At 39.4% G+C, this 26820-nt stretch overlaps 1 protein-coding gene across 11 annotated transcripts in view; it reads left to right on the forward strand.

The window, feature by feature from the left end:
* ARB2A (ARB2 cotranscriptional regulator A) overlaps positions 1 to 26820 on the forward strand; it is a 274609-nt gene that overhangs the window by 177916 nt on the left and 69873 nt on the right. For 6 of the 11 annotated variants that reach the window (XM_078386304.1, XM_078386301.1, XM_078386309.1 and 3 more), the window contains one exon: positions 663 to 9552. The exons of the other annotated variants lie outside the window; for them this stretch is intronic. In XM_078386304.1, coding sequence (XP_078242430.1) covers positions 663 to 838 — 176 coding nt within the window. In that variant the 3' untranslated portion in view covers positions 839 to 9552. Of the gene's footprint in view, positions 1 to 662; positions 9553 to 26820 lie in introns of those variants that run through there. 11 annotated transcript variants of the gene reach the window in all.

Consider the following 26820-nt stretch of genomic DNA (forward strand, 5'->3'; position numbering starts at 1 on the left):
AATTCCGAGGGGAACCAGCGCAGGCGCTGTTTAACCCACCAGTGTGTATTCATAGAGAATCCACTTGAAGAACCATGTTTACAGGTAAGTAACCTGTTCTTTTCCTAAAATCATTGCAGGAATAATTGAGGCTTGTCTTTTACACAGAGAAAACCGCACGGTAGCAAAACTGCCTACCCTATGCTGGTCAGTGGGGTCTGGAGGTACCTCCATGCTGCGATCCACCTCCCTCCGTTTGTTTCTGCTGACCTGAAGCAGCTCCTCCTTGCCTGCAAGCCCATCTGGAGTGGGGCATGTATGCACCTCCCTGCCCGGGATTCACCCATCTCCTCCCACCCTCTCTGTTTGCGCTTCTTCTACGTAGCCTCTATGAATCCACACAATAGGATTAAACTGCATTTGTGCTGGATCCTCGGAACATTCTAGAGCTTAAAGAGAGAAACATAGTAGTACGTTGCCCTCATCCCGCATGCTCCGCCTGCCCAAACTTCAATTCCTTTTTGCCTCTGTCACGACTGGAACCTCTTTGCTAGAGCTCTTATTATTCTGATTTTTCGGACTGTTTTCTCTGTGTTTTTGACCTGATTACTTTGTTGATTATTCCTGTGCATTGCTCCTTACTGGATTTGGACTGATCTGATCTCTCCCCCCCTTACGGACAGATTTCCCCCTCGATTCGGCTTGTTCATCAACCTTTCTTTTACTGACGGACTTGAGCGAACTGTTTGGGTTTCTCCCTCCCTTCTATCGGACGGATCTCACGTCATGGCTTAGCTTGTTTCTCGATTACGCTTATTTTATTGTGAACTTATCCTGTTACCTCATGATTTATGACTGATTGGACTGGCCTTAGACTCTTCTACAGTGAGTAATTGCTGTTTTGTTGCTACCACGGGGTCGGACTTTTATGGCCTCCACAGGTCTCTTCAAACGCTGCGTGTCCTGTGCTGCCAAAATCCCCTTTACTGACTGTCACCAGCACTGTTTATTCTGCCTTGGGGAGAGTCATCCACCAAGTTCCTGCCCACATTGTAAGAATATTTCCAAACCTGCATTAAAATCTCGTGAACAGAGGCTTAAAGCTTACCTTTGGAACAAATCACTTTCTTCAACCAAATTGGCCATGGATTCAGGTGCACCTCAGCAGTCCATTCCTCGCCCTGATCCATCAACAACAGCCACGGCTTCAGCGCTGAAGGTCCCCTCGGTATCATCAAAAAAAGGCTCTGGTTCGAGTTCAAAGGAGTCATCGACCCCGACTGCGCCAAAACGCTTGTCCACTGTCAGTTTAAAAAAATAACAGAAGAAAGTTAAAACCTCTTCTAAGGATAGACACCGTGATTTGCCACCAATCTCTGAGTCACTGCCTTCGGCTATTTTGGAGGAATCCTCCAGGGACGTACATGACACCGAGTCTGTTTCAGGCAGCGGAACTCCTGCCCGTCCACCAAGCCGTTCCCCGAGGCCATGCCAAATACAGGCTGAGATTGCTTCCAGCCAGGCTTCTGCCCATTCTAGCCCTGTTAACACCGGGCGGGCGATTATTTTACAGCGTTCAGACTCTGATGATTCTAGAGGGCATGCTTCTCCTAGAAAAAAGACTGCTAAACAGAGACATGCCTCATCTCCCTCCTGACTATCTTCACATCAGGAAGTGGTTGTGATTTTGAAAGGCTCCCTACATCGAGTGTCGCCTGAGTCTGATGAGTTTGTTTATGTGGAAGTACAACACAAGTCTGACAGGCGTCGATGTCGAGATGACTTCAAAACCAAGCAATATTATGAGATTGACAGTCAGGGCAAACAGAGAATTAAATACATATATGACTCCTCCTCATCTCCATCACCTTCTCCACCTCGACGTCGACATTGTTCAGATTTTGACATGGAAGCCTCGACATCGAAGGTTGTTAGAAATCTGTATAAGAAATCTGTGGTACTATCAGCATCGACATCAAAGAAGACCCATTCATCTCTCACTGCTTCTAATCCATCCTTTTCATCGACAAGTAAACACCAAAAGGTTGTTTTCCCAAGTAATCAAATTCCTAAAGACCCTGTTCCGGTCTGCTGTTCTAAAACACATCGCAGATCACCTTCCCCCTCACCATCTTTTGAAGGTGACCCATCTGTATCCTCTGCCTCTGAGGTGGAATAAGAAATGATGCTTCTGAGGATGCTCCACTGAATGTGAATACACCTGATTCTGATGTGGGAGACTTGAGACCACCTTCTCCCTCACGAGACTTCACATCTTATTCACAGATGGTGTCTAGAATGGCCAAGGCACTGAAACTTGATGTTGAGCAGCCTCCACCCCCAAAGGAAGACTTGGTTTTTGATGACATTAACCAAGAAAGAACACATCCTTTAAGTTTTGCCTTTATCCCATCCTTAATGGAGAACATTAAAGAAGCATGGGATCTTCAGCCTGCTTCCCTACAGATATCAAGGAGAATGGAAGGACACTACAAAACCCATGGGTCTGATACTCTATTTCTCTCTAATCACCCAGCGCCAAATTCCATAATTGTGCAGGCAAATATTTCCAAAACGGGAAGTAGATCCAAGGTTACTCCCACGAACCATGAAGGACGCAAATTAGATGTACTGGGTCGCAGAATCTACTACTATGCCTCCTTTCTCCTTAGAGTCTCTAATTACCAGACTGCATCAGGTGCATATCAGAGACAACTTTGGGCCAAGGTTTTACCAACACTCCAATCTGCGCCAGAGGAGGTTAAAACAGAGCTCCTCAATGCTCATTCTGAGGCGTCTACTGTTGCTAAACACCAAAGACTAGTGGCTCAACATACAGCTGAGGTTGCTTCCAAATCTTTAACTTCAGCTATTTCTCTAAGATGTCATGCTTGGCTAAGGTCTTCAGGTATAGTGGAAGACGCAAAGGCACGTATAGAGGAGCTAGCCTTTGATGGGAATGGTTTGTTTAATGAGAAAACTGTGAAGATTATGGAATCCTTTCACAAGAGCAAGAAAACTGCTAGATCATATACTATTCAGCAGCAATCCAGAATACAGAGGTACCAATGGTGCAAACAGTTTGGACAGCAGCAAGGTCATCAAAACTACCATCAGTCTTACCGTTCATATAGACCTTCGTCTCAGGGAAGGTTGGTACAGGCTTCTTCTACCAGCAATACTTTCAAACAGTCTTCATCCCAGCATCGCCAACCCTACCACCAATCTGTGAAGAAAAACAAGCAGTACCTTTGAGTTCACCAAGAACCACATCAACCTTGCAAACATACCTCCCGTTCCTCTTCCACTAAAGTTATTAGTTACTCCTATGCCCAGATTGGCCCCGTTCTTCAAAAACTGGAGTCTGATCACCAAGGACTCTTGAGTACTTTCCATCATTCGATTTGGGTAACAGTTGGAGTTCATGAAAATTCCTCCCACAGGGCACATAAAAGTTACACCTTACTCTCAAGTTCTCAAAAAAGAAATTTCATCCCTCATAAGAAAGCAGGCTATCCAGCAAGTTCCCTTTCACTTCGTTCCAAAGGGATTCCAGTACCCAAAAAAGACCTATTGTAGATCTCAGACACTTAAATGCTTACCTTCACACCAGACGATTCCGCATGGTCACTCTGGAATCCTGTTAAAGGAAAATGACTGGTTTGTGGCTATAGATCTAAAAGATGCATACTTCCATATTTCCATTCACCCACATTATCAAAAATACCTACATTTTTTTCTTCGAAGGTACTGCATTTCAATTCTGCGCGCTACCATTCGGCTTATCCACCGCGCCAAGAATATTTACCAAGTGCATGGCTCCGGTAGCAGCCTACCTTCGTCTTCAGGCTATTACAATCTTTCCATATATAGACAATTGGTTAGTAGTGGCTACCTCCTATTGAAAGGCTCTTTGAGACACGACATTTGTTCTCCGGACTTTGGCAGCACTGGATTTAAGAGTCAACAAAGAAAAATGCTCCCTTCAACCCACTCAAATCATAGACTGCATTGGCGCTCAGTTGGACTCTCTCAAAGCAAGAGTGTTTCTCATACCAGAACAGATCAACAAACTGATACGAGGCATTTGTCCTTTTCGTCCATACGCCAAGGTGTCTGCACACCACGCTCAACATCTACTAGGTCTAATGGCGTCGACTACATCCACTCTTCCTCATGCAAGACTAAAGATGAGATCTTTATAGGCTTGGTTCTTGTTCTTGTCCCTATTTGACGCAACCACAGACAATCCCTCAAAGCATCTTCAAGTCACACTGGAGTTGTCACAACAGCTAAAGTGGTGGACACTCATTCCGAATCTCTTAATGGGTTGCCTATTTTGACCATTACAACTCACAATTCAAGTCACATCGGACGCAAGCCCTACCGGGTGGGGAGCACATTGTGGTCCTCACAATATTAATGCTCTCTGGTCCAAAAAAGAAAGTTGATAACACATAAGCCATTTAGAGTTACGGGCGATAATCAAAGCCTTTTGCGCATTTCGCCCTCTGATAGCAGGTCGTGGTATGCAAGTGGTCACCGACAACACCACGACCATGTATTATATCAACAAGCAAGGGAGCACGCGCTCAATGTCACTCGTGTACCTAGCAGTTCATCTATGGGAGTGGTGCTATCTACATCAAGTATTTCCTATATCCATTCATGTGTCCACAGAAGACAATGAAGTGGCGGACAATTTCAGTTGTTTTAAAGCCCAAACGCACGAGTGGCAGTTGGACCAAGAGGTGTTTATGATGATTTGCGACAAATGGGGGTTTCTAGGGGTGGACATGTTTGCTACTCATCTCAACACCAAATGTAGTGTATTCTGCTCCCGAGCAGAGATGGACAAAGCATCGATCGGAGATGCCTTCATGGTAGATTGGATGGACTACCTTCAGTACTTATTCCCTCCCATACTTTTAATTCAGAGAACTCTAATCAAGATTCTTCAAGTTCATGCCGATGCCATTCTGATCGGTCCATAGTGGCCTCAGTAACCAGGGTTTACCACTCTCAAAATGATGGTGTCAGAATTCATCAGACTCCAACCATACTGCATCTTCTAACACAGGATGCAGGCAAGATCTGTCACTCAGACCTAGCTTCTCTGCATTTAACGGCTTGGAGGATTATCCCATGATTAAGGAAGTTTTAGATAGGGCCAGAGTGCCCTCTACAAAACTCTTATTATGCTTGCAAGTGGTCCAACTTTATAAAGTTTGCTAATTTGAACAATTTGCAATCTATATCTGTATCCCTTGACACCATGCTGATATATTTATGTTATTTGTTTGACCAAGGTTTGGCTTTTTCTACTCTGAAATTCTATATTTCTACCATCGTCTCCTATTAGCCACCTGGATCTCATGCCTCTCAGCTGTTCTCACATCCTACCCTCAAGATGTTTTTGAAGGGTTTACAAATATGCAACCACCTGTTCGTCCTCCTTTACCTCAATGGTCCCTACAGATTGTTCTCCAAGCTCTTTCACATCAACCTTTTGAACCCATGGCGTCTACTGATCTTCGGCTTCTGTCCTTCAAAACACTATTCTTGGTAGCAATCACCTCTGCTAGAAGAGCAAGCGAACTGGCTGCTCTCCGAGCTGATTCTCCTTACCTTCAATTCTTTCCAGATAAGGTAATTTTATAGCCGGATATCTTCTTTCTCCCTAAGGTTTCTCACATTTTCACGTTAATCGTTGTTAGCAAAGCCAATTTCCTAAGAAATTGCTCAGCCACGGGCAGAGAGGTTCCAAAGTAAATCGCTCCTTTACCAGGCAAAACAGGGTCCGTAAATTTTGCCTTAGGGCAGCTAAAATTTACTCTGGCACCAAGTCTGACCGATTTCATTGAGAACCAAGCCACACACGTGAGTACCAGGGAATTCCATCCTTCCAGCACTCATAAATCAGTTGGACCCAAATTGGTAGCGTTAAGTATACGTGGCCTTGTAAAATGCATCAATTTAGATAAGCCAATTATTTATAACAGCTTGTGTCTATTCAAGAAGCTAACTTCCAGATCATAGGCATATTTACTTTTGTTAGAAAAATATAGTTCTGAGAGAAATCAGTTTAAGCAAAGCATAGCAAAGCATATTTACATATTTCCAATCCCATCCCCATTGACAAGAGATTGAATTCCTCTAGAAAAAATGAAAATAATAAAACAGCTAATTAACAAAAAGAAGGGGAAGGTGGACCTCCCCTCCAACTTCAGCAAAATCTACATTTTAAAGCAAAACTGTAGATTCCATAGTCCATTATATAAACAACAATACATCAGGTGTCTGGAAATCCAAAAATATGTTTGCTCAATAGGAAAAGCTCAGTCTTACTGTCCTTAGAATTATATAGTCCATCCCGAGTCCTTGTTGGCATCCATCTTCTTGCTTCCCTCGTGTTGGAATTCTCCTCCCTTTCTTCTTCCCATGAGGCTTAAGGAAAACTTGTTGAGTCTTCCTCATCCTGTACTAGCCAGGTTGCTTAGTTAGCCACGCTGGACTGTACAGAGGCGCAACTAGGAATCAACTTTGGAAATTTCCACTCTCAACTCACACACAGAAACCAAGATGAATTCATTTTCGCTAACTTTGTGATTACAAATCCCATCAGTAAATTATTTTATGAACTTTCATAACCAAGCTTATCACAATCATTAACTCTACCTATGATGTTTCCTAAACCCTCTTTGGATGTTGATCGCATGCTCCACTCGTTAGATGTTCGCCGTGCTTTGGTCTTTTATACGTCCAGGACTAAAGAATTCCGTACCTCTCCCCAGTTGTTTGTCTGCTTCCACAGTTCTCACAAAGGCTGTCTTGCAACTTCACAGACTATTTCACGATGGATTGTGTCTACAATTTTTTTTGGCCTATGAACTGTCGGGTAAGGCCCCGCCTGAGGCTTTGAAGGCACATTCTACCAGGTCTGTGGTGACTTCAAGGGCCCTGATGCGTGTATTGACATTTCTGATATCTGCAAAGCAGCCACATGGTCCACCCCATCTACCTTTGTGTCTCATTATCAGTTGGACCTCAGAGCTAAGAAGGAAGCTGCAGAGAGACAGTTTGGACCTCCTCCCACTGAGTGTATAATCAGAAAGTGGAGAAAACAGGAAGAACAACTTAAGATGCCAAAAAAGAAAAAAGCCTTCAGAGGAAAAAATCAGCAAAATGGCCAAACTTGGAGCAGAGGCTCAAGACTTGAATTCTGGAGCAGCACCAGAGTGGGATATGTGTATCAACCAAGCTTATTCTACATCAGACAAGAATGTTTGCAAGTGAAATGAAGATGGTTGATTTTTCAGGAAAGGCAAAATGGTACTTCAATTTCATGAGGAGAGAAGGGTTGGCCATGAGAGCACGAACAAAGTTAGCACAGAAAATGCCACCTGCTTATGAGGATAAAATCCAGCAGTTTCACTCCTATGTCATTCAACTTCGGAAAAAATATGATTTTGAACCAAGTCAGATTGCAAACATGGATGAGGTGCCTCTCAATTTTGATGTGCCTTCCAACAGAACAGTTGATGTGAAAGGAATCAAAACAGTGGCAATCAAAACAAGTGGCCATGAAAAGATGCACTATACCAGTGGTCCCCAACCTTGGGCCTCCAGATGTTCTTGGACTTCAACTCCCAGAAATCCTGGCCAGCAGAGGTGGTGGTGAAGGCTTCTGGGAGTTGTAGTCCAAGAACATCTGGAGGCCCAACGTTGGGGACCACTGCACTATACTGCTGTGCTTTCATGCTGTGCAGATGGTACTAAACTGCCTCCTATGCTTATTTTTAAGAGGAAAACCTATCCTAAAGAGATCATACCACGTGGCATTATTGTTCAAGTCATGAGAAGAGATGGATGAATGAAGATATCATGGACATTTGGTTTGCAAAGGTTTGGTCCAGAAGACCTGGAGGGCTCTTAAAGAAGCCAACTCTACTTGTCTTTGATCAGTTCCGATCACATTTAGCAGAAAAGACAAAAAAGGTTGCATCGGATTTGCGAACACATCTAGCAGTTATTCCTGGTGGACTTACATGTCAGTTACAGCCACTAGATGTTTCAATCAACAAGCCATTTAAAGTCCTGATGAGAGAAGAATGGAATAGATGGATTCAAAAAGCAGGTGGTAACTTGACATCGACAGGAAACCAACCATTACTGAGGATAGCAATTGGTATGGCATAAAAAAGAGGTGATTGTGAAGTCCTTCAAGAAATGTGGAATCAGCAATGCCATGGATGGAACTGAGGATGATCTCAAATATATAGACAGTGACTCAGAAGACAGCAGTGATGCAATAGAAGCTGAAGAAACTGATATGTTTGAAACTACTAATAGTGATGAAGAAGAAAGCAGTGGTGCAAACAGAAGCTGAATGAAGTGATTTGCTCAGCTAAAGGTGATGCATAATATAGTACTAGCTTGTAAATGTTGCTTAATTACTAAATAAAAATAAAAATGTGTTCCTTTCTAACATTTAAAATATTGATTTCTGAATTTTGGGGTTAGAAAATTGGGGGCGTCTTGTACATGGGGCATTTTGTACATGGGGCGTCTTATACACGGAAAAATATGGTAATTTTTTTTTTAGTCTCCTTTAAATTATATCTGTCTTATATATACAACATATTTGATTATCAAATTCACAGTATACCTGATAAAATCATATTTCTTGAACTTCAGAATAGGGATATAAGCTTGCCTATTCCTAACTAGGATGTTTCCTGCTGCTTCTGTTGTTGTTATGTGCTGTCGAATTGCTTTTGAAATGGGACAACCATATGAATTAGTTGCCTCAAAAAGGCCTTGTTAAGAGCCTTACCCAGGATATGCAAATTAAAAGCCATGGTTTCTTTTATTGAGTCAATCCTGTTCAGTCTCTAGTAAGTCTACTTAACATAGATCCACTGGCCCAAATTCTCTTACATAAATATGTAAATGGCATAACTTTTAGAGGCATTTGCCCCAAGTTAAGACATCATGACAGGCATTATCAGGCTTCGACAGTTGCATACTAAGTCTCACACCTTAGTAATCAAGGACCAAAATTCTGTTGCTTAGAGTGGTAAATTGCACTAGAGCAGACCTACTGAATCAATGGAGCTTGTCTGACTGCAACTAACTATGCTAAAGTAAGTTGTAGTTAAAAGTAAATATGTTTGAATCGGCGGAACTTCTTGACAAAGTGTTATATACACCTATTTCTCTGAAAGTTTAAGTAGACTCTAGAGCAGTTTACTAAAATAAGCAACAGGACTTTGGTTAGTGCCTATGGTGATATCTTAACTTGAAGCAATTCACTTCCAAAAGTTATGCCAATTGTGTTATGCCAGTATAAATAGGGAAGAAGATTTGGGCAACTGAATGTCAACCCAACACCATTGTCTTGAGGATTTTATTCTGGGAACAAAAATCATTTGCTACAATTTCTGTTCGTTTGTTACAGGCATTTTATCTGAGCACAAACTGCAGTTCCTTTGAGAGAAATAGGTGTATTAACACATTGTCAAGAAATATATAATTTGTTCCTGAGCGCTGTCTTTCCCATTGTATCCTGTGTGAGTTTGCAGTACCGGTGCTCAACCATTGCAATCTACACTGCAAGAGTCGGTCACTTGAAGTGACTGTTACATCCCTAGATACACTGTATTTTCTTCCAGAGAAAATATGACAGTAGAGATATTAAGTGGCCCTTTTAGCTGCATCTTTAAATGGGTTATGGGGCAGAAGACCAGAAGTGTAGAGGAGGATCTACATGCAAGGGATGGCACCATGGGTTAACTTTCACTTCATTAATGAAGTGCAAATTGCTAAGGATTAGGGGACAATTACTCTTGAGCAGCTGGGTTCACACTTCATCTGAAGATAGATTAGAGGACTGGTAAACTGCAAGTGTGAATTAGCTTTATGTCTCTTGAGCTGCGAGAAATCATTATTAGAATGTGAGGAGGATTCTTCCTTAGAAATGCCAGGTACAGTTTCTGTAGAGATTTTAGAGATCTTTCTTTTAAGTCTGTATGCTGTAGCTTAAAATATGAAGAGAAGTTACTTCATTTGAAAGGCCTGATACATTTGGTGAAAGTTGTGTCAGTGCTGTCACTTCTTTTTAGCTAGTGTTGTCAACCAATCTTATTCTATTAATGTGGAAGGACATACAAGTGCCTTGCCTTTATTTCCCAACAGTTGTGCTGTGTTTATGAAAAGAAAAAAAGACTACTTGCTTCTAATACAGAGATAATAATTATGGAAATGCCATTCTTTAAGAACTTTGGCAGAATTGCAGTATGAAAAATGAAGATATATCTAAGATTAATTTGTTTTTAATTCATGGTGTTACTGATAAAGTTTTGTAAAGAAAAAAACTAAAAGAACTGACCAAATGCAATTCATATATTTTGTAACAGAAACAAGAATTCTAGGATTAATAAGATGGTATAGATCTCAAAAAAGTGGAGATTTCAGACTTCCTGATTTAAGGCTATATTATATTGCAAATCATCATCATTATTAATATTATATTGCTATTAGCTTCTTTCCAAATCTAATTATCACCTACCGTACTTTTAAACATACTTAAAAATTTTAAAATGTATTGTCTATCTTATGTTTATTTTGAAGTTTTCGTTACATTGTGTTGTGTTATGGTTAGTATTGTTTTTTTCATGTTGTAAACCGCCCAGCATGGCCTTTGGCCAGATGGGCGGTATACAAATTTCATCCATACATATGTATTTCAGATGTTAGTACATCCTAATGTACTAATTTGGTTAAACATGGAAACTCAAGAATTCTAGATGAATTCAGTAAATATTCTCTTCAGACAAGTTAATACAAATACAGTAAAAAAATTAAATTCCTTCCTTAGAAACATGTTAAAAACCTGGAATAGATATAGAAAACTAGTTATTCCACCAGTTTCCCATAATGAATTCCCAGGAATTCCCAGAAAATTTTAAAATATTGAATGAAAGTTTGTTAATAAAGAAAAAAGATTTTAGAATAAAGGATTGGTTAGAAAAAATAAAGAAAAAAGAACAAATAAAGTTCTAGGTCAAGATGAAGTATCTTGGCATCATATTAGAGCAATGAACAAAGAATTGGATAAAAAGAAATGGTAATTATATGGAACTTATTAAATATGCAGAAGTTATATTGCAGAAGGAAAGTGAAGATGCTAACAAGATAGTGAACCGTATACTAACCATAATTTACTCAAATCATTATGGGAATTTGATATGGGAAAATAAATAAGTTTTGGTGGTTGAAAAAAACATGGAATAGTAGAATACTGAAATCATTGTCAATAAGGATAAAAAAAATTATTTCATAAGTTAGTTGGAGATGGTACTTATCTCCAGATTCTTAGGCATCCTTCAGTCTTGAAAAACCATGGTAACACACTCTGTATGAGTGTCCTCTCCAGAGCACGAAGCCTGGGTAGAATAATATGGAGGATAAGCTGTTACCCAAGCAGCAAATCCCCCTCTCCACGTTGCTGAAATAGTCCATTGGAAAGGCAAGAGCCAATACAACTGGTTCCAGCAACGTCGCAGGAGTTGCCAGCACGACACGAACTGCCTCCGAGACTCCGGCTCCAGATTTTGCCTCGAGGTTTACTCCTGAAGCCTTTTCCATCAGTGGATATAGCCACAAGGCAGTGGAGGTTTGAAATTGGAGTTTTCCTTCTAGAGGGGCTGCCTTCCAAGGCTGATGAGCCCCACCTACCCAGTTTAACTCCAGATAAAATTAATCAAATACAGTAGATGGCAATTACTCTAAGATAGGCTATAGAGTTTGCCAGAAAACAGGTATATACTTTCATATGTGGTGGGAGTGCAAGTATATTCTGAAATTTTGGCAATTGGTTTTAAGGAAATAAATTAAATAAGGAATTTAAATTGAGCAGTATGTCATAAAATAGCACTTTTATCTATACAGTGGTGCCCCACATAGCGAGGTTAATCCGTTCCGGATTAACCGTCGCTATGGTGAAACATCGCTATACGGAACGGAAAAACCCATTGGAATGCATTAAACTTTGTTTAATGCGTTCCAATGGGGCCCAAAACTCACAGTTCTGCGATGTTTCCCCATCCGGCCGCCATTTTTGCGCCCTCGGTAAGCAAGGGCAGGGCGTGAAAACGCTGCACGTGGCCATTTTGGGCATCTGGTGGCCATTTTGGAACCGCCAATCAGCTGTTTAAAAAAATCGCTATGCGAAAATCGGTAAGCGAAACGCTTACCGATCGTCGCAAAGCAATTTCTGGCCATAGAAAGCATCAGTATGCGATCACATTAGCGATCCAAAAAAACGGATCGCTATGCGAATTCGTCGTTAAACGGTGCGCTCGTTATACGAGGCACCACTGTAATTGCAAAGCCAGTAGGTAATTGGACAACCGGAGAATGAGTTTCCAGTCTGCTAATATCTGTGAGATTGATTATTGCTAGAAAATTTTAAATGGGTCATCATATTTCATTACGTGAATGGTATAGGGAAGTCTGGGACACGATAAATTTACATGTCATATAAAAATTAAGAGGGAGCAATTGGCAGATATGTGTTTGTAGACATATGGGGAGAATTTATTGATTTTTTATTAATAAAGAAGGGACAAAGCTCAACTCAAGACTGTACAGTTTTGGAAGAGGAAGAGGCTCCACAAAGTTAAATGGTATTATTATTATTATTATTATTATTATTATTATTATTATTATTATTATTATTATTATTATTATTATTATTATTATTATTATTATTATTATTATTATTATTATTATTATTATTATTATCATCATCATCATCATCACCATCACCATCACCATCACCATCATCATCATCATCATCATCATCATCATCATCATCAATGGTTTAATTAGATGTTTAAATGTTTTTAGATGTGTTATTTTGTGATTGTTTTTAAAAAATATTTCAACAAAGATTTAGGGTTTTTTTATATAGTTACAACAAGTGGATATCTGAAAATTGAGTCACAGCAACTGGACTTCTTTCTTATTAGATTGAAATGTTTCACTACTCATACAAGTAGCTTCTTCAGTCTAAAGAAGCTACTTGGATGAGTAGCAAAATGTTTCAACCTAATAAGAAAGAAGTCCAGTTGCCGTGACTCAACATCCGGATAACCTCACATGGATGGTTGAGAATCTTCACAGATAAACAAGTGGATATGTTCATTCACTCAGATAAAGCTTCTATCATCTTTTATAGGAAATGAACAGACCTAGGCTTTTGCAAATGAGTATGAAGCAGAAGAGCTAAAGGCAGAAAAGCTTGATTGCATGCTTTCATTCAGTGATCACTTCCTCCTTCTAGATAGGAGAAAAGCCTGGTTTCAGTGCTTCCCTTCACATCACCATTTCTTGTTAGTCAGAAAGACATGGTCTGCATAAAAGTATCCCTCCCTGAATTTCCCAGTGGGCTGGCACTTTGACTTATAAAGGTACATCCAGATGCAAATCCTGTATTGTTCAAAGATCTCTAGTGCTTTAAAAATATTTAGAATTTTGGCCTTAATATACTTGAGAGGAATGCTCTAAACCAGTGGTCCCCAACCTTGGGCCTCCAGATGTTCTTGGCCTACAACTCCCAGAAGCCTACACCACCACCTCTTCTGGCCAGGATTTCTGGGAGCTGAAGTCCAAGAACATCTGGAGGCCCAAGGTTGAGGACCACTGCTCTAAACTATTCCTCTTCATGTGCATGCACAGGTGTAGGTACTCACTTTTCTGGTTGTTATGTTGAGACAAGTTGTTGGGGTGTGTTTGTTCCACAGCAACCTGTTGTGTTGCTTCCATAGATAAACCACAGATTAATATATGAAAACCCCTTTTTGGGTGAATTGAGGCAAATGAAATGGGCCATGGGTTTTCAGTCATTCTTACAGTTGTTAATATTTGCCAGTTTATCTTCTGATTAAGAAATTACATTGCAGGTCATAATTTTGTGGGTATGGTGTTTTTATTAATGTCAACTAGCAAAGGTTCGTAACATCCAGTTATATCCATGAGGGGTTGCACTTGAGCTCACTGAGGTCACTCTCCCACTTGTGCATAAAGAAAAGCAAGATACAGAAATATCAGAAATTACTTGGCTTCATTCCCAGTCTCTATTAAGAACATTATCAGCATTCACTTTAATAAAAATAGTTATGAGGAGAAAATATTATTTTACCATTTGAAAACCTATAATTGTGAAATCTGAAAAATAATGTAACCTTGTTTACAATTTTGATTTTTCTTTCTTTTCTTTTCCACTACATTAGCAATGGGCTCCATATTAATATTTCCTCTTTTTTTCATTTATATAGTACAGACAATATAATTTCTTTCAATAATTGAAGCATCTAGCCTGAAATACCTGGCTGAGTTAAAGTACCTTATAAAGAAAAATAATGAAGGAGCAATTACCAGTTGCAAAAGATTGTCTCAGAAATGTGAACTAATGTAAACCTGTGCAGTGATGCATACTCATTTCTGTAGGCAGCTTAAAACAACAGTTTTAAATGGTTTAAACTGCCACATTAATTTCGTTTAATGCTCTGTGTATATCTTTGTGCCTATAGGATCTGGCATTTTTCCTGATTTAGACAATGTGTTCGTAGTCTGTGAACTGTTTCTTGTAACAGTTGAATTTCAACCAGGAAAACAGTGTGTACTAGCTTTCCAAAGTATTTCTGCATTTTAAAAATACAAAATGTATTAGTTTATTTTGCTGAAGAGTAATAGGTAACAGCCAGATTGTGTGTTTTTAAAAGGAATGGGAGGTTAGGGTTTTTTTTAAAAAAAATCCTAGAGTCCTATTTGTAACTTAATGCCTCTAGTACCTAACACTGACTAATTAATTCAGTCTCTATTTTGATACTAGCATCTCCAACATTCGTTTCGTTTAGTCGTGTCCGACTCTTCGTGACCCCATGGACCAGAGCACGCCAGGCCCTCCTATCTTCCACTGCCTCCCGGAGTTGGGTCAGATTCATGTTGGTTGCTTCGATGACACTGTCCAACCATTTCATCCTTTGTCGTCCCCTTCTCCTCTTGCCTTCACACTTGCCCAACATTAAGGTCTTTTCCAGGGAGTCCTCTCTTCTCATGAGATGGCCAAACTATTGGAGCCTCAGCTTCAGGATCTGTCCTTCCAGTGAGCACTCAGGGTTGATTTCATTTAGAATTGTCTGTTCTCAAGAGTCTCCTCCAGCACCACAATTCAAAGGCATCAATTCTTCGGCGGTCAGCTTTCTTTATGGTCCAGCTCTCACTTCCATACATCACGACAGGAAAAACCATAGCTTTGACTATTCGGACTTTTGTTGGCAAGGTGATGTCTCTGCTTTTTAAGATACTGTCAAGGTTTGTCATCGCTTTCCTCCCAAGAAGAAGGCGTCTTTTAATTTCGTGGGTGCTGTCTCCATCTGCAGTGATTACGGAGCCCAAGAAAGTAAAATCTGTCACTGCCTCCATATATTCCCCTTCTATTTGCCAGGAGGTGATGGGACCAGTGGCCATGATCTTAGTTTTTTTGATGCTGAGTTTCAGACCGTTTTTTGCACTCTCCTCTTTCACCCTCATTACAAGGTTCTTTAGTTCCTCCTCACTTTCTGCCATCAGAGTGGTATCATCCGCATATCAGAGGTTGTTGATATTTCTTCCGGCAATCTTAATTCCGGCTTGGGATTCCTCCAGTCCAGCCTTCCGCATGATGTATTCTGCATATAAATTAAATAAGCCGGGGGACAATATACAGCCTTGTCGTACTCCTTTCCCAATTTTGAACCAATCAGTTGTTCCATATCCAGTTCTAACTGTTGCTTCCTGTCCCACATATAGGTTTCTCAGGAGATGGATGAGGTGGTCAGGCAGTCCCACTTCTTTAAGGACTTGCCATAGTTTGCTGTGGTCCACACAGTCAAAGGCTTTTGCATAGTCAATGAAGGAGAAGTAGATGTTTTTCTGGAACTCTCTGGCTTTGTCCATAATCCAGCACATGTTAGCAATTTGGTCACTAGTTCCTCTGCCCCTTCAAAATCCAGCTTGTATTTCTGGAAGTTCTCGGTCCATATACTGCTGAAGCCTACCTTGCAGGATTTTGAGGATAACCTTGCTAGCGTGTGAAATGAGTGCAATTGTGCGGTAGTTGGAGCATTCTTTGGCACTGCCTTTCTTTGGAATTGGGATGTGAACTGATCTTTTCCAGTCCTCTGGCCATTGTTGAGTTTTCCAAACTTGCTGGCATATTGAATGTAGCACCTTAACAACATCATCTTTTAAGACTTTAAACAGTTCAACTGGAATGCCATCACCTCCACTGGTCTTGTTGTTAGCCAAGCTTACTAAGGCCCACTCTCCAGGATGTCTGGCTCAAGGTCAGCAACCACGTTATCTGGGTTGTCTGGGATATCCAAATCTTTCTGGTATAATTTCTCTGTGTTTTCTTGCCACCTCTTTTTGATGTCTTCTGCTTCTGTTAGGTCCCTCCCATTTTTGTCCTTTATCATGTCCATCTTTGCACAAAATGTTCCTTTAATATCTCCAATTTTCCTGAACAGATCTCTGGTTTTTCCTTTTCTATTATTTTCCTCTATTTCTTTGCATTGTTCATTTAAGAAGGCCCTCTTGTCTCTCCTTGCTATTCTTTGGAAGTCTGCATTCAATTTTCTGTAACTTTCCCTATCTCTCTTGCATTTTGTTACTGTTCTCTTCTCTGCTATTTGTAAGGCCTCGCTGGACAGCCACTTTGCTTTCTTGCATTTCCTTTTCTTTGGGATGGTTTTTGTTGCTGCCTCCTATACAGTGTTATGAGCCTTTATCCAAGGTTCTTCAGGCACTCTCTCCACCAAATTGAGTTCCTTAAATCTATTCTTCACTTCCACTGTGTATTCATAAGGGATTTGATTTAGAGCAGGGGTCTCAAACTCAATTTACCTGGGGGCTGCTGGAGGCAAAGTCTGGGTGAGGCTGGGCCACATCAGATTTTCCGCCAAGCAGAGCAAGAGCCTGAGGAAGCCACCCAGGATGTTCCTTAGCCCGGTTGGGGCTCTGATGATGATGAGGGGCGCATGAGTCCTTGTTGCTGGCCATGACCCCCTCCGGCTCCTTCTTCAGTACCACTACCACCACCAGCAGCAGGACGAAGAAGTGGAGAAGCGAGGAGCGCCGGCAACCGCAAGGGCACAACATAATTTTTTTAAAAACCCTCACACAATTGCCTTGCCAAAGGAGAAAAGCCTCCATCAGTACCCGTAAAATTAAACACAACAGGATGGGGCCCCCCACACGTCCGGCAACCTTCCTCTGAGGGCCTCCCCTCAAAAAATGCACACTCAGCAGCAGCAGCTACCCCCACCACAACAGAGAAGCAAACTGCAAGGCGAGCCCAGGCAGCCTCCAGAGCCAAGGCGGCTGAAGCAGGTTGAAGAGGAGGAGGAAGCACTGCTGGGTTCTGAGGCGGCCGCTGGCCGGGCTGGTGCTGGGGGTGCCGAGAGAGAAAGAGGGCCAGAGAGCCGCTTCCCTGGAAGAGGTGGCGGCAGCTACTGTTGGAGGCACTCTTTGAGGAGTGGCTGGGAGCGAGCTCTGCTTTCAGGCATCGCTCGGTGGCGGCTCGGGCAGGTTGGCTGGCAGGCTGCAGTTCCAGATAGAGGGTGCAAGAGGCGCTGTCTTGGGAGAGAGCCGGCGAGTGAACTGAGGCTTTTTTTGACTCTTGACAGCAGAGGATGTGTGGGCGCTTCAGGGAGGCAGGCAAGGTGGGGGCCACAAACTATCATCCGGCGGGCCACAAATGGCCCCTTGGCCACATGTTTGAGACCCCTGATTTAGAGTATACCTGACTAGCCCAGTGGTTTTACCTAGTCTCTTCAGTTTAAACTTGAATTTTGTTATGAGAAGCTGATGATCAGAGCCACAATCAGCTCCAGGTCTTGTTTTTGCTGACTGTATAGAGCTTCTCCATCTTTGGCTGCAGAGAATAAAATCAATCTGATTTCGGTATTGCCCATATGGTGATGTCCATGTGTAGAGTCGCCTCTTGTGTTGTTGGAAAAGAGTGTTTGTGATGACCAGCTTGTTCTTTTGACAAAACTCTATTAGCCTTTGCCCTGCTTCATTTTGAACTTGAATGGCAAACTTCCCTGTTGTTCCTTTTATCTCTTCACTCCCTACTTTAGCATTCCAATCCCCTATAATGAGAAAAACATCTTTCGTTGGTGTCAGTTCTAAAAGGTGTTGTAAGTCTTCATAAAATTGTTCAGTTTCAGTCTCCTCAACATTGGTGGTTGGTGCATAAACTTGGATTATTGTGATGTTGAAAGGTCTGCCTTGGATTCGTATTGAAATCATTTTGTCATTTTTGAGATTATATCCCATTACAGCTTTTCCCACTCTTTTGTTGACTATGAGGGCTACGCCATTCCTTTTACGGGATTCTTGCCCACAATAGTAGATGTGATAATTGTCACCATTCCTGTCCATTTTAGTTCACTGACACTCAGGATGTCAATGTTTATTCTTGCCATCTCCTGTTTGACCACATCCAGCTTACCAAGGTTCATAGATCTTACATTCCAGGTTCCTATGCAGTATTTTTCTTTGCAGCATCAGACTTTCCTTTCACTTCCAGGCATGTCCACAGCTGAGCGTTCTTTCGGCTTTCTCCCAACCACTTCATTAGCTCTGGAGCTACTTGTCCTTGTCCTCCACTCTTTGTCAGTAAAATGTTGGACAAAATATTAGTATGCCAGTGTCCAAAAGCTGGTGGGAGTGCAAAATTGAAAACAGAGAAGTCAAAATATTATGGGACCTTCAAAGTTAAATTGATTATCATCTGGCTCAAAGTATACCTGATTTGACAATTGTTGAAAGAAAGCAGGTCTGAATAGTAGATGTGGTAATACCTGAGGATGCTAGAATCAAATAGAAGGAATTTGAAAAAAACAAAGAAAAATGCAAAATCTTACAAATTTAGATCCAACAATTATGCCAAAAGAAGAGTAAGATTGTTTTGGTTGTGATTCGTATTTTAGGTGCAATACCAAAAATATCTAGAAACCATTTGTGCACTCTTGGAGCAGCACATATTTTAAAGGAAATACCTGTGAGGTCTTTCCTTAGTAATGACCTGAAATTCAAGGAACTAATCGAGCCAACATCTGGTGGACTCTGTATAGTAGTAGTAGTAACAGTAATAGTAATTGAGGCTGAATGAGGGATCCATGTGCAAAATCCCAAACCATGTTATTTGCACTAGATACTATCAGAAAATAATTATGAAGATTATTAAGCAAGGCATAAGTGATTTGCATAGGACTTGTCACAAATCTAAATTAAAAGTTCATCATGCCATTGCTGGATGCCCTAAACTATTATCAACAAATGATATGAGCAGTTGTAGCCAATTTGCAAAAACTACTTTCCAACACTTGGGAAAATCTTATGGCTTGCTCACAACTTTTATTCCATGTTATAAATTTCAATCAGCTCCAGCTATAGAAAACAGAACCCGGAGCAACAAAGTTACCACAGATAAAACAGCTGATTATAATAAGATGGATATCATATTTCTAGATAAGCAATAAAGAAAAATATACCTTATTAGTAGTCCATGAACAAGCAACCTCAAAGAAGTGCAGGAAGCACAAAAATTGTAAAGTACCAAATGCTGAGCCATTTGTCCACTTCACTATTTACTTTTAATAGGTCTCAAAATGTTAAATGGTTACTTAGTAGGGTTATTCATCCAAAGATTTTATCACAAATGAAAAATTGCCCCTTTGTGCCTTTGTTGCTATCCTATAAGCAAAAGCTCTGAGAACAACTGGAAAAAAATAGAACTGGACACCCTATATACTGTATAAGCACAAGCTTCCCCTTTCCATAATCAAATCTGATTGCCAGACTTTTTTAACCATGCTAGTTTGAACCCTGAGCCAACATTAGTTTGCCTTACATGTGGAATCTCAGACTCTTATTGTAATAATAATAACACACAAACTCTTTTGAAATAAGTTACCAGAATTGTAGACAGCCACATGTGTGAGAGGTTAAAAACATGCACATAATAAGCAGTGTTTCTACTTTCTTAAATGTAGTTGATCATTATATATGATGGGTCTAGTTTTGTGTTGTAGGACTTGCATGTCTGCTGAGCAAATTGTTATAGTAAAAACCTCTTGAACAGCTCAAACTGTACATGTGTTCCTCACTCATTACTGGCTTTGTGGCACTTTATCTGGTGTCATTGATGGGCCATCAATGGTGTACTCATGTAAGGCCATTCACAAAGTGATTCTGCAACTCTCCACCCTCACCCCTCCAGCTCCCCATGGTCCTGCAAGCCTCTTTGGAAAATCATAAACTCCAGGAAAGGACTCAGGAGGTCAGGTATGGGGTTACAGTGAATATAGAGCTTCCACTCATTCAAGCTGCTTTTATTGACGGAGGGATCCCTGCAGTCATTTGTCCCACATCCCAAGCCTTTCCTAAGTGTCTCCTAACCCTCAAAATACATTTTCCAGAGGCTGCAGTGAGGATAAATCCAGAAACAATAATATATTCAAACCTGAACTTTCTGCAAGAGTGATGTTGTTTTTCTTAAAGCCACTGCTGTAGCTCTGATGTGTTAATGTTTCATAGTCTCAAAATTGATTTAAGTATTATAAATGATTGTTCTTTCTACAAAAGCTAAGTTCCTTGCATTTCTAAATTGCAAGTTATCCTGCACTGAAAATAAACTTTTGCCTTCATCACCATTTGCCTCCAAAATCTGAGTTTTTACTTTAAGACCAGTTTGTTCTGGTTCATGGATTTTCTGTAGCAAGACATGCACACATGACCCAAAGTTACACAATGCTATTGATGTATTTCCTATTGTTGTCTATAGAAGTTTACAAGGACTATTGTAAATTGGGGGTAAGTGCTTGTGATGTGCACGCTGCAATTTGGCTGGAGCAGTCACCATCTTTCTGATATGCTTTCACTAGATGGATTTAGAAAAAAAGTTGTCTGGCACCAGGATACTATTAGGCTGTAATTAGTGTAACTAACAACTAATATGAAAGAGCAGAATAGAGGTCACTATAAGACTTCAAAGGTCTTAACAGGTTAAGGTTGGAGGGCAATCTGTCTCCTTGCTTAATCTGTTGCCATATCTGGTGAGATTTGTTGAAATCTTCAGCGACCTCTAACCTTGAGGTGTTGCTCTCTCATAATTTACTGGTCACATGCCATGTTCTTTATTCCTGTCTGTTTAGATGAGCATAAGACTTTGTGAATGGCAGCTTCATTTTAGAGTTCATGTACAAATGTGCACAGATTATCAGCCCTTCACTGCAACACTATGGTTTAAGTCCTTTAACATTCTTGTCCGACCAACAGTGGAGTAAGAGTAGCAGTTCTTTTCTCCACTGTGCAGTCTGATTTGTATAGGACATTTCTGATTAATACAGAAAAATCTGCAGTAAATTATTAGTCATAATTGAATTGTGTTATAGTCCCTGGCAATTCAGCCCTATTTAGTTGCTTAATGCTGATGTTGTTTATTTGCACTAAAAAGTAATGCTGCTTTCTGATACTTATAAGACTTACAAATGCCTTTGATTTATTATTATTTTTTGCAACACATCTTGACTGTTGTCTATTTCATGTATTTCCATTGCTTTTTCTATTGTAATGTGCCTTAGTCCAAGTACAAAGCTAAGTTGTTGTTCCATTAATTCTTTTCTGCATAAAATATTCTATTTTTAAGATGTGTTTTACTGACATATTAGGGACCTCTTCAGGACAGAAGGGAGAAGGAGTATGTGCAAAAAAATTACTGCCCCGTTATCTTGTCATACTAATGTTCTCGGTAATATATTCTCTGAACGTGTCTGTACGCTGTAGGCCTACTCTGGACAAATCCCTTCACAAAGTAATAACACATCTAGGTAAATAAGGCTTTGTTTTAATTATAATTTTTAAAAGTCATTTTTAAAGTATGAGAATGAAAGAGGAGAATGCAGTCTGAGGCCAGATTTGAAGATGGCTTTAAAAAAATCATCCGAAGGCTTCTGAAGCAGTGGCACTAAGAATAGTTTTTGGAAAGTCTTTACTTTCAAGACTATCTTGCGATTAAGTAGAGGAGTACTACATCAAAGCTATACTGACTTCAAAGCTCAGAACCACTTACAGCTTCCAGCTATTACTGAAATCTACCACTTCACCATGCCAACAACTCATCTTAGCAGCTTCACTAAGTTATAGCCATCTACCTCCTATCCTCTGTTTAGAGTGGGGGGAACTAAAAATGCAGTTTGAATTAAATATTATTTCAGGTGTTAAAAACTTTTTAAAAAGCTATACAAGCAAGATAGTATGCAGGGATTTTTCTGTATTATAAGAGGCATGTTATTGTTTCTTTACACATTTGCCTTTTCATCTGTCTCCTCTAATGAAACATCTTATGATAAGTATCAGTTCAGCATTCCAATTAAAATTAGCCCTCAAATGGCACAATCAATTTCCTTTTGATAGTCAATGGCTGAAATCCTGTTATACAGTTTATACGCAAGTGGTGTAACTTTTAAACATGAATTGTCATAAATTAAGAAATCTCTGTAGGCATTGTCTCTGCGATGCCAAATCATTTGATTCGGTATGCAAAATACAATGTTTATTGAGATTTCTTAACATAAAAACAATTTGTGTCTAAAAGTTATACCATTTCTGTAACTGAACAGCAGGATTTATGTATTATTAAATATATAACATTAAATACATTACCAGAGAATTTGTATTTGCAACAATCTTTCATTAATATAATTAAAACCATTAATAATTTGGTAAAAGAATTGAATTGTATTGTTCTTACGCATCCATTCACTCTTCCTCTTTCACACATTGCACACTGTCTGTCTGTCTGTCTGTCTGTCTGTCTGTCTGTCTGTCTGTCTGTCTGTCTGTCTGTCTGTCTGTCTGTCTAATGTTTATAATTTTTGGTGGAAATGTTTGCTAGGAATTTATTTTGAAAGAGAAGTAGTAACATGTACACAAGTCTTGAATGCAGTCACTGATAATAACTTGTTGCTGTATTTTTCCCTCTTCACCAGTTGTAACTATGAACTGATTATTATATAATATTAATATTATATAATATTATATATTATTTTACACTTTTTAATTATTTTATAATAATCTCCTGATTATTACTTTGTTTTTCAAATTAATTATTTGGCTTTTACATAATGCTGTTCATTCTTAACATTTAAATAAAGTTAAATACTTCATGTGCATAATACAAGTATGAACAATTCCACCAAGAAAACCTGGTGGAAGATAGCAAGAAAGACGAATGGACCTTCACAAAAAGCTCAAAGGGGATGTCAAAATAAAAGAGGACACATATAGGAAATGGAAGGAAGACCAGGCCACAAAGAAAAGGGTACAGACAAATAGCAAAAGAATTGCAAAGATTGTATTTGGAAGGCAAAAGCAGAGAATCTGCTATGGGTAGCAAGAGACACTAAGGGCAACAAAAAAGCATTCTTCAAGTACATGTATAGCAAAAGACAGAATACAGAAAGGGTAGGTCAGGTACTCAGTGGGAATGAAAAAATAATAAAAGATGACAATGAAAAAGCAAAATTCCTACTTTAGCTTGGTCTTTTCCCAAAAGATAGCCTGACCTGTCATGTAAATGTGAAGTACAAGTGGGGGAAGGGCACAGGATTACAGCTTGAAAGTTACCAGATGAGGCATACTTGGCTCGGTAATACTATCAGTTAGAGGTATCTTGGAATTGTTGTAGATCACAAGCTGAATATGAGTCAACAATATGATGTGGCTGCAAAAACAGCCAAATACTGTTTCAGGTCGCATTAATAGAAGTATAGTCTCTCAATCATGTGAAGTACCAGTTCCACTGGTATAGTGCCTAACCAATGCACTATTCAGCATTGGTTAGGCCTCATCAACCATATTTGTTTCTGGGCACCACATTTTAAGAAAGACTGGGGCAAGTTCAGAATAGGGTAACAAGGATGATCAGGGGACTGGAAAGCGAGCCCTCTGTGAAAAGACTGAAATAACTGGCATGTTTAACCTTCCAAAAATAAGAGTGAAGGCAGATATGATATTACTCTTCTAATACTTGAACGGTTGTTATACAAAGGAGGGGCAGGATCTCAATCTTTCCAGAGTTCAGGACTTGAAATAAAATGCTACAGGTAAAAGGAAGCCTCATTTCAGTTGAATATCAGGAAAAAACTTCCTTACTGGAATCAGTTTAGGTGGTGAGCTCCCTGACACTGGATGCATTCAAGAGAAAGTTAAACAACCATCTTGTCAGATATCTTTGATTTGGATTTCTGCATTGAGCAGGAGGTTGGACTCAGTGGCCTTATTAAGCCCCTTACAAGTTCATTATTTTATGATTCTATAAGCTAGTGAAAGGACTTTTTTGGGATACTGGAAGGAAGACCATTCTGTCAAGTATAAAATAGCTTTAAAAATAATACTGGAACCTACAAGTATATGCAAAAAAGGGAGAAGCTAGCACTAAGATAATTAATTTTTCATTAAATTTGACAAGGAGGGGGGAGGAAGTTGATATATTTGTATGAACTGCATAGGGGCAGGCCTTCAAGAGACCAAGAGTTTTTACTTATGCATTAATCTGTAATTACATTTAGTTCATTAACTTCACTGATTAATTGATGGAACTTTTCAGTGTTATATAAATACATTCATTCATGTGCAGTACTGTAGAAGTGGCCTTTATCCTCTTTAGAGCAATAAGGAGGTGAACGTGTACTGAAGTGGTAATTTACTGGGGTGTTAATATTAGTCTGCATTTAACAGAGAGATGTTATTATTTTCTAATGGGGATTATTTTATGCTTGGATTTCTGAAAGCGGTACATCAATCTTGAAATAAAATATGTCTTATAAATGATATAGTAATAGAAAGTTAGAAACAACTAAAATACTTCAAGTGTGTTTCATAGGACAGTTTATATGTTCAGTAGAGATCTGTGACATGCTCTTGAGCTGTGCCATTAATCCATTTATAGCCAGTTGTTGCAATGAAGAGAACTTGCTAGCGAAAGGAGAGATAATACATTGGGGATGTCTTTTGCTTCACTTTTGCTCTTTTATTTCCAGTTTGCAAATATAGTTGGCACTCTAGCAACTGAATCTGAATCTAGAAACTAAATCTGAAAGAATGTGGCAACAGTCAGCAATTCTGAGCCTCTTGGCTTGCATCCGACCAGCTACTTGTTTGGCCACACTTAGTTCCACATCATTGAATTTAGAAGCCAGAAGTGGCCTAGTTCTGTTCTGACCTATTGGCCATGACCACTCCTACCTCATTTGAAGGCTTTTACATCCTAATCTTCTTGCACACATAATTAAGGTATAAAGTAATAAATGGAGATCTATAGCACTGAAACATACTGGCTGTTGACTTTTTCAGATGAATGATCTGTAATAGGTGTAAATGGATAAATAAAATTCAGTTGAAAAATAGATTGACTCTTAAGACTTTACATGTAAAAAGTGCAGAAAAGCATAGTTAAGTTACTACTACATCTAAAATATATCCAACAAGTATTATCTTTCATTGAAGGAATATTTTTTGTTTCTTTTAGAAAGCAAGAAAAGAGCTGGCTGATTGTATACAATAAAAATGTCAGTATGTTTGGAATATGTACTTAGAGTCATGTGCCACATCATCTTTGAATGTATATCCCCCCACTTCTTAAGGAATTTCTGACTTAATATAATCCATGCTTTGCAATAAATTGGATGTTGTATGAAGAGCAGAATCATTTGAAACTCACCAAAAATAGAGCAGCAGTGTATTTCCTATCTCTGTTTAAACCTATTGCTTTTCCATATAGGATTCAACAGAAAAAATTTATGTGTGGCTGTTGCAAGGGAGGCCATGTCTGAATACTCCTGTGTTAGTAGCAACAATCCTTATTACTTAAAATAGTCCAGTATTAATATTTTATTTCTATTCATGTCGCAGTGAATCACATTTATATTATTTGGTTTCTGTGATTCTAAGCTGTAGCTATAAAACAAGCCGGAGTTGAAACATCTGTTTTCACATTTGTGCTTAAAGATTTTTGAGATATATTCCTAAATTTTGTTTAAAAGTTTCAATATCTTTCCTTTATGCATATGTATTTGTTTAATCTTATATCTTTCATGACATATTACAATGACTACAATTAAATGTAGTCTCCATTGTTCCTCTGCACAATACTAGGCATCTAACATAACGTCACTGTAAAAGGAGAGAACTGTAACTATCTAAAAACAAAAACAAAATCCAAAAACCAACTCCCACAAAAATGTACTGTGACACCTTTAAAACTAATGTATTTATTTCAGTGTGTGAACTTTTATGCATTATAATCTGTATCACAATATTTTGTTCTCCTTTTCCTTTTTGTGTTGTTTTTCTTAAATCAAAATAACATTCCTGCATTTCTGAAAATTATCTCAAGTAGCTTAGCCACATTTGGTTAAAAATGACAAGAGGATTATGTTTCATGTTCTTACGATTCTTCTTTGGCTTCTTGGTGAGGGGAAAGAAATAAAGAAAATTCTTTCCAGAAAGAAAATATTTGTGATAGGTCACATCAATGATTGTGGCTGTGCATCATTACAGGAATTCAGCTGGTAATTCAGAGATGTTATTCCAGTTTGACAGGTGGAAATATCATTACAGGAATTCAGCCAGTAATTCAGAGATGTTATTCCAGTTTGACAGAAGTTTAGGATCTGCTACCAACATTTTTGTCACAGTAAAAAGCTGTTTAATAGGGGGCGG

The sequence above is a fragment of the Pogona vitticeps genome, chromosome 2 (genome assembly GCF_051106095.1).
Source record: "Pogona vitticeps strain Pit_001003342236 chromosome 2, PviZW2.1, whole genome shotgun sequence".
In the NCBI taxonomy this organism is placed as follows: Eukaryota; Metazoa; Chordata; class Lepidosauria; order Squamata; family Agamidae; genus Pogona; species Pogona vitticeps.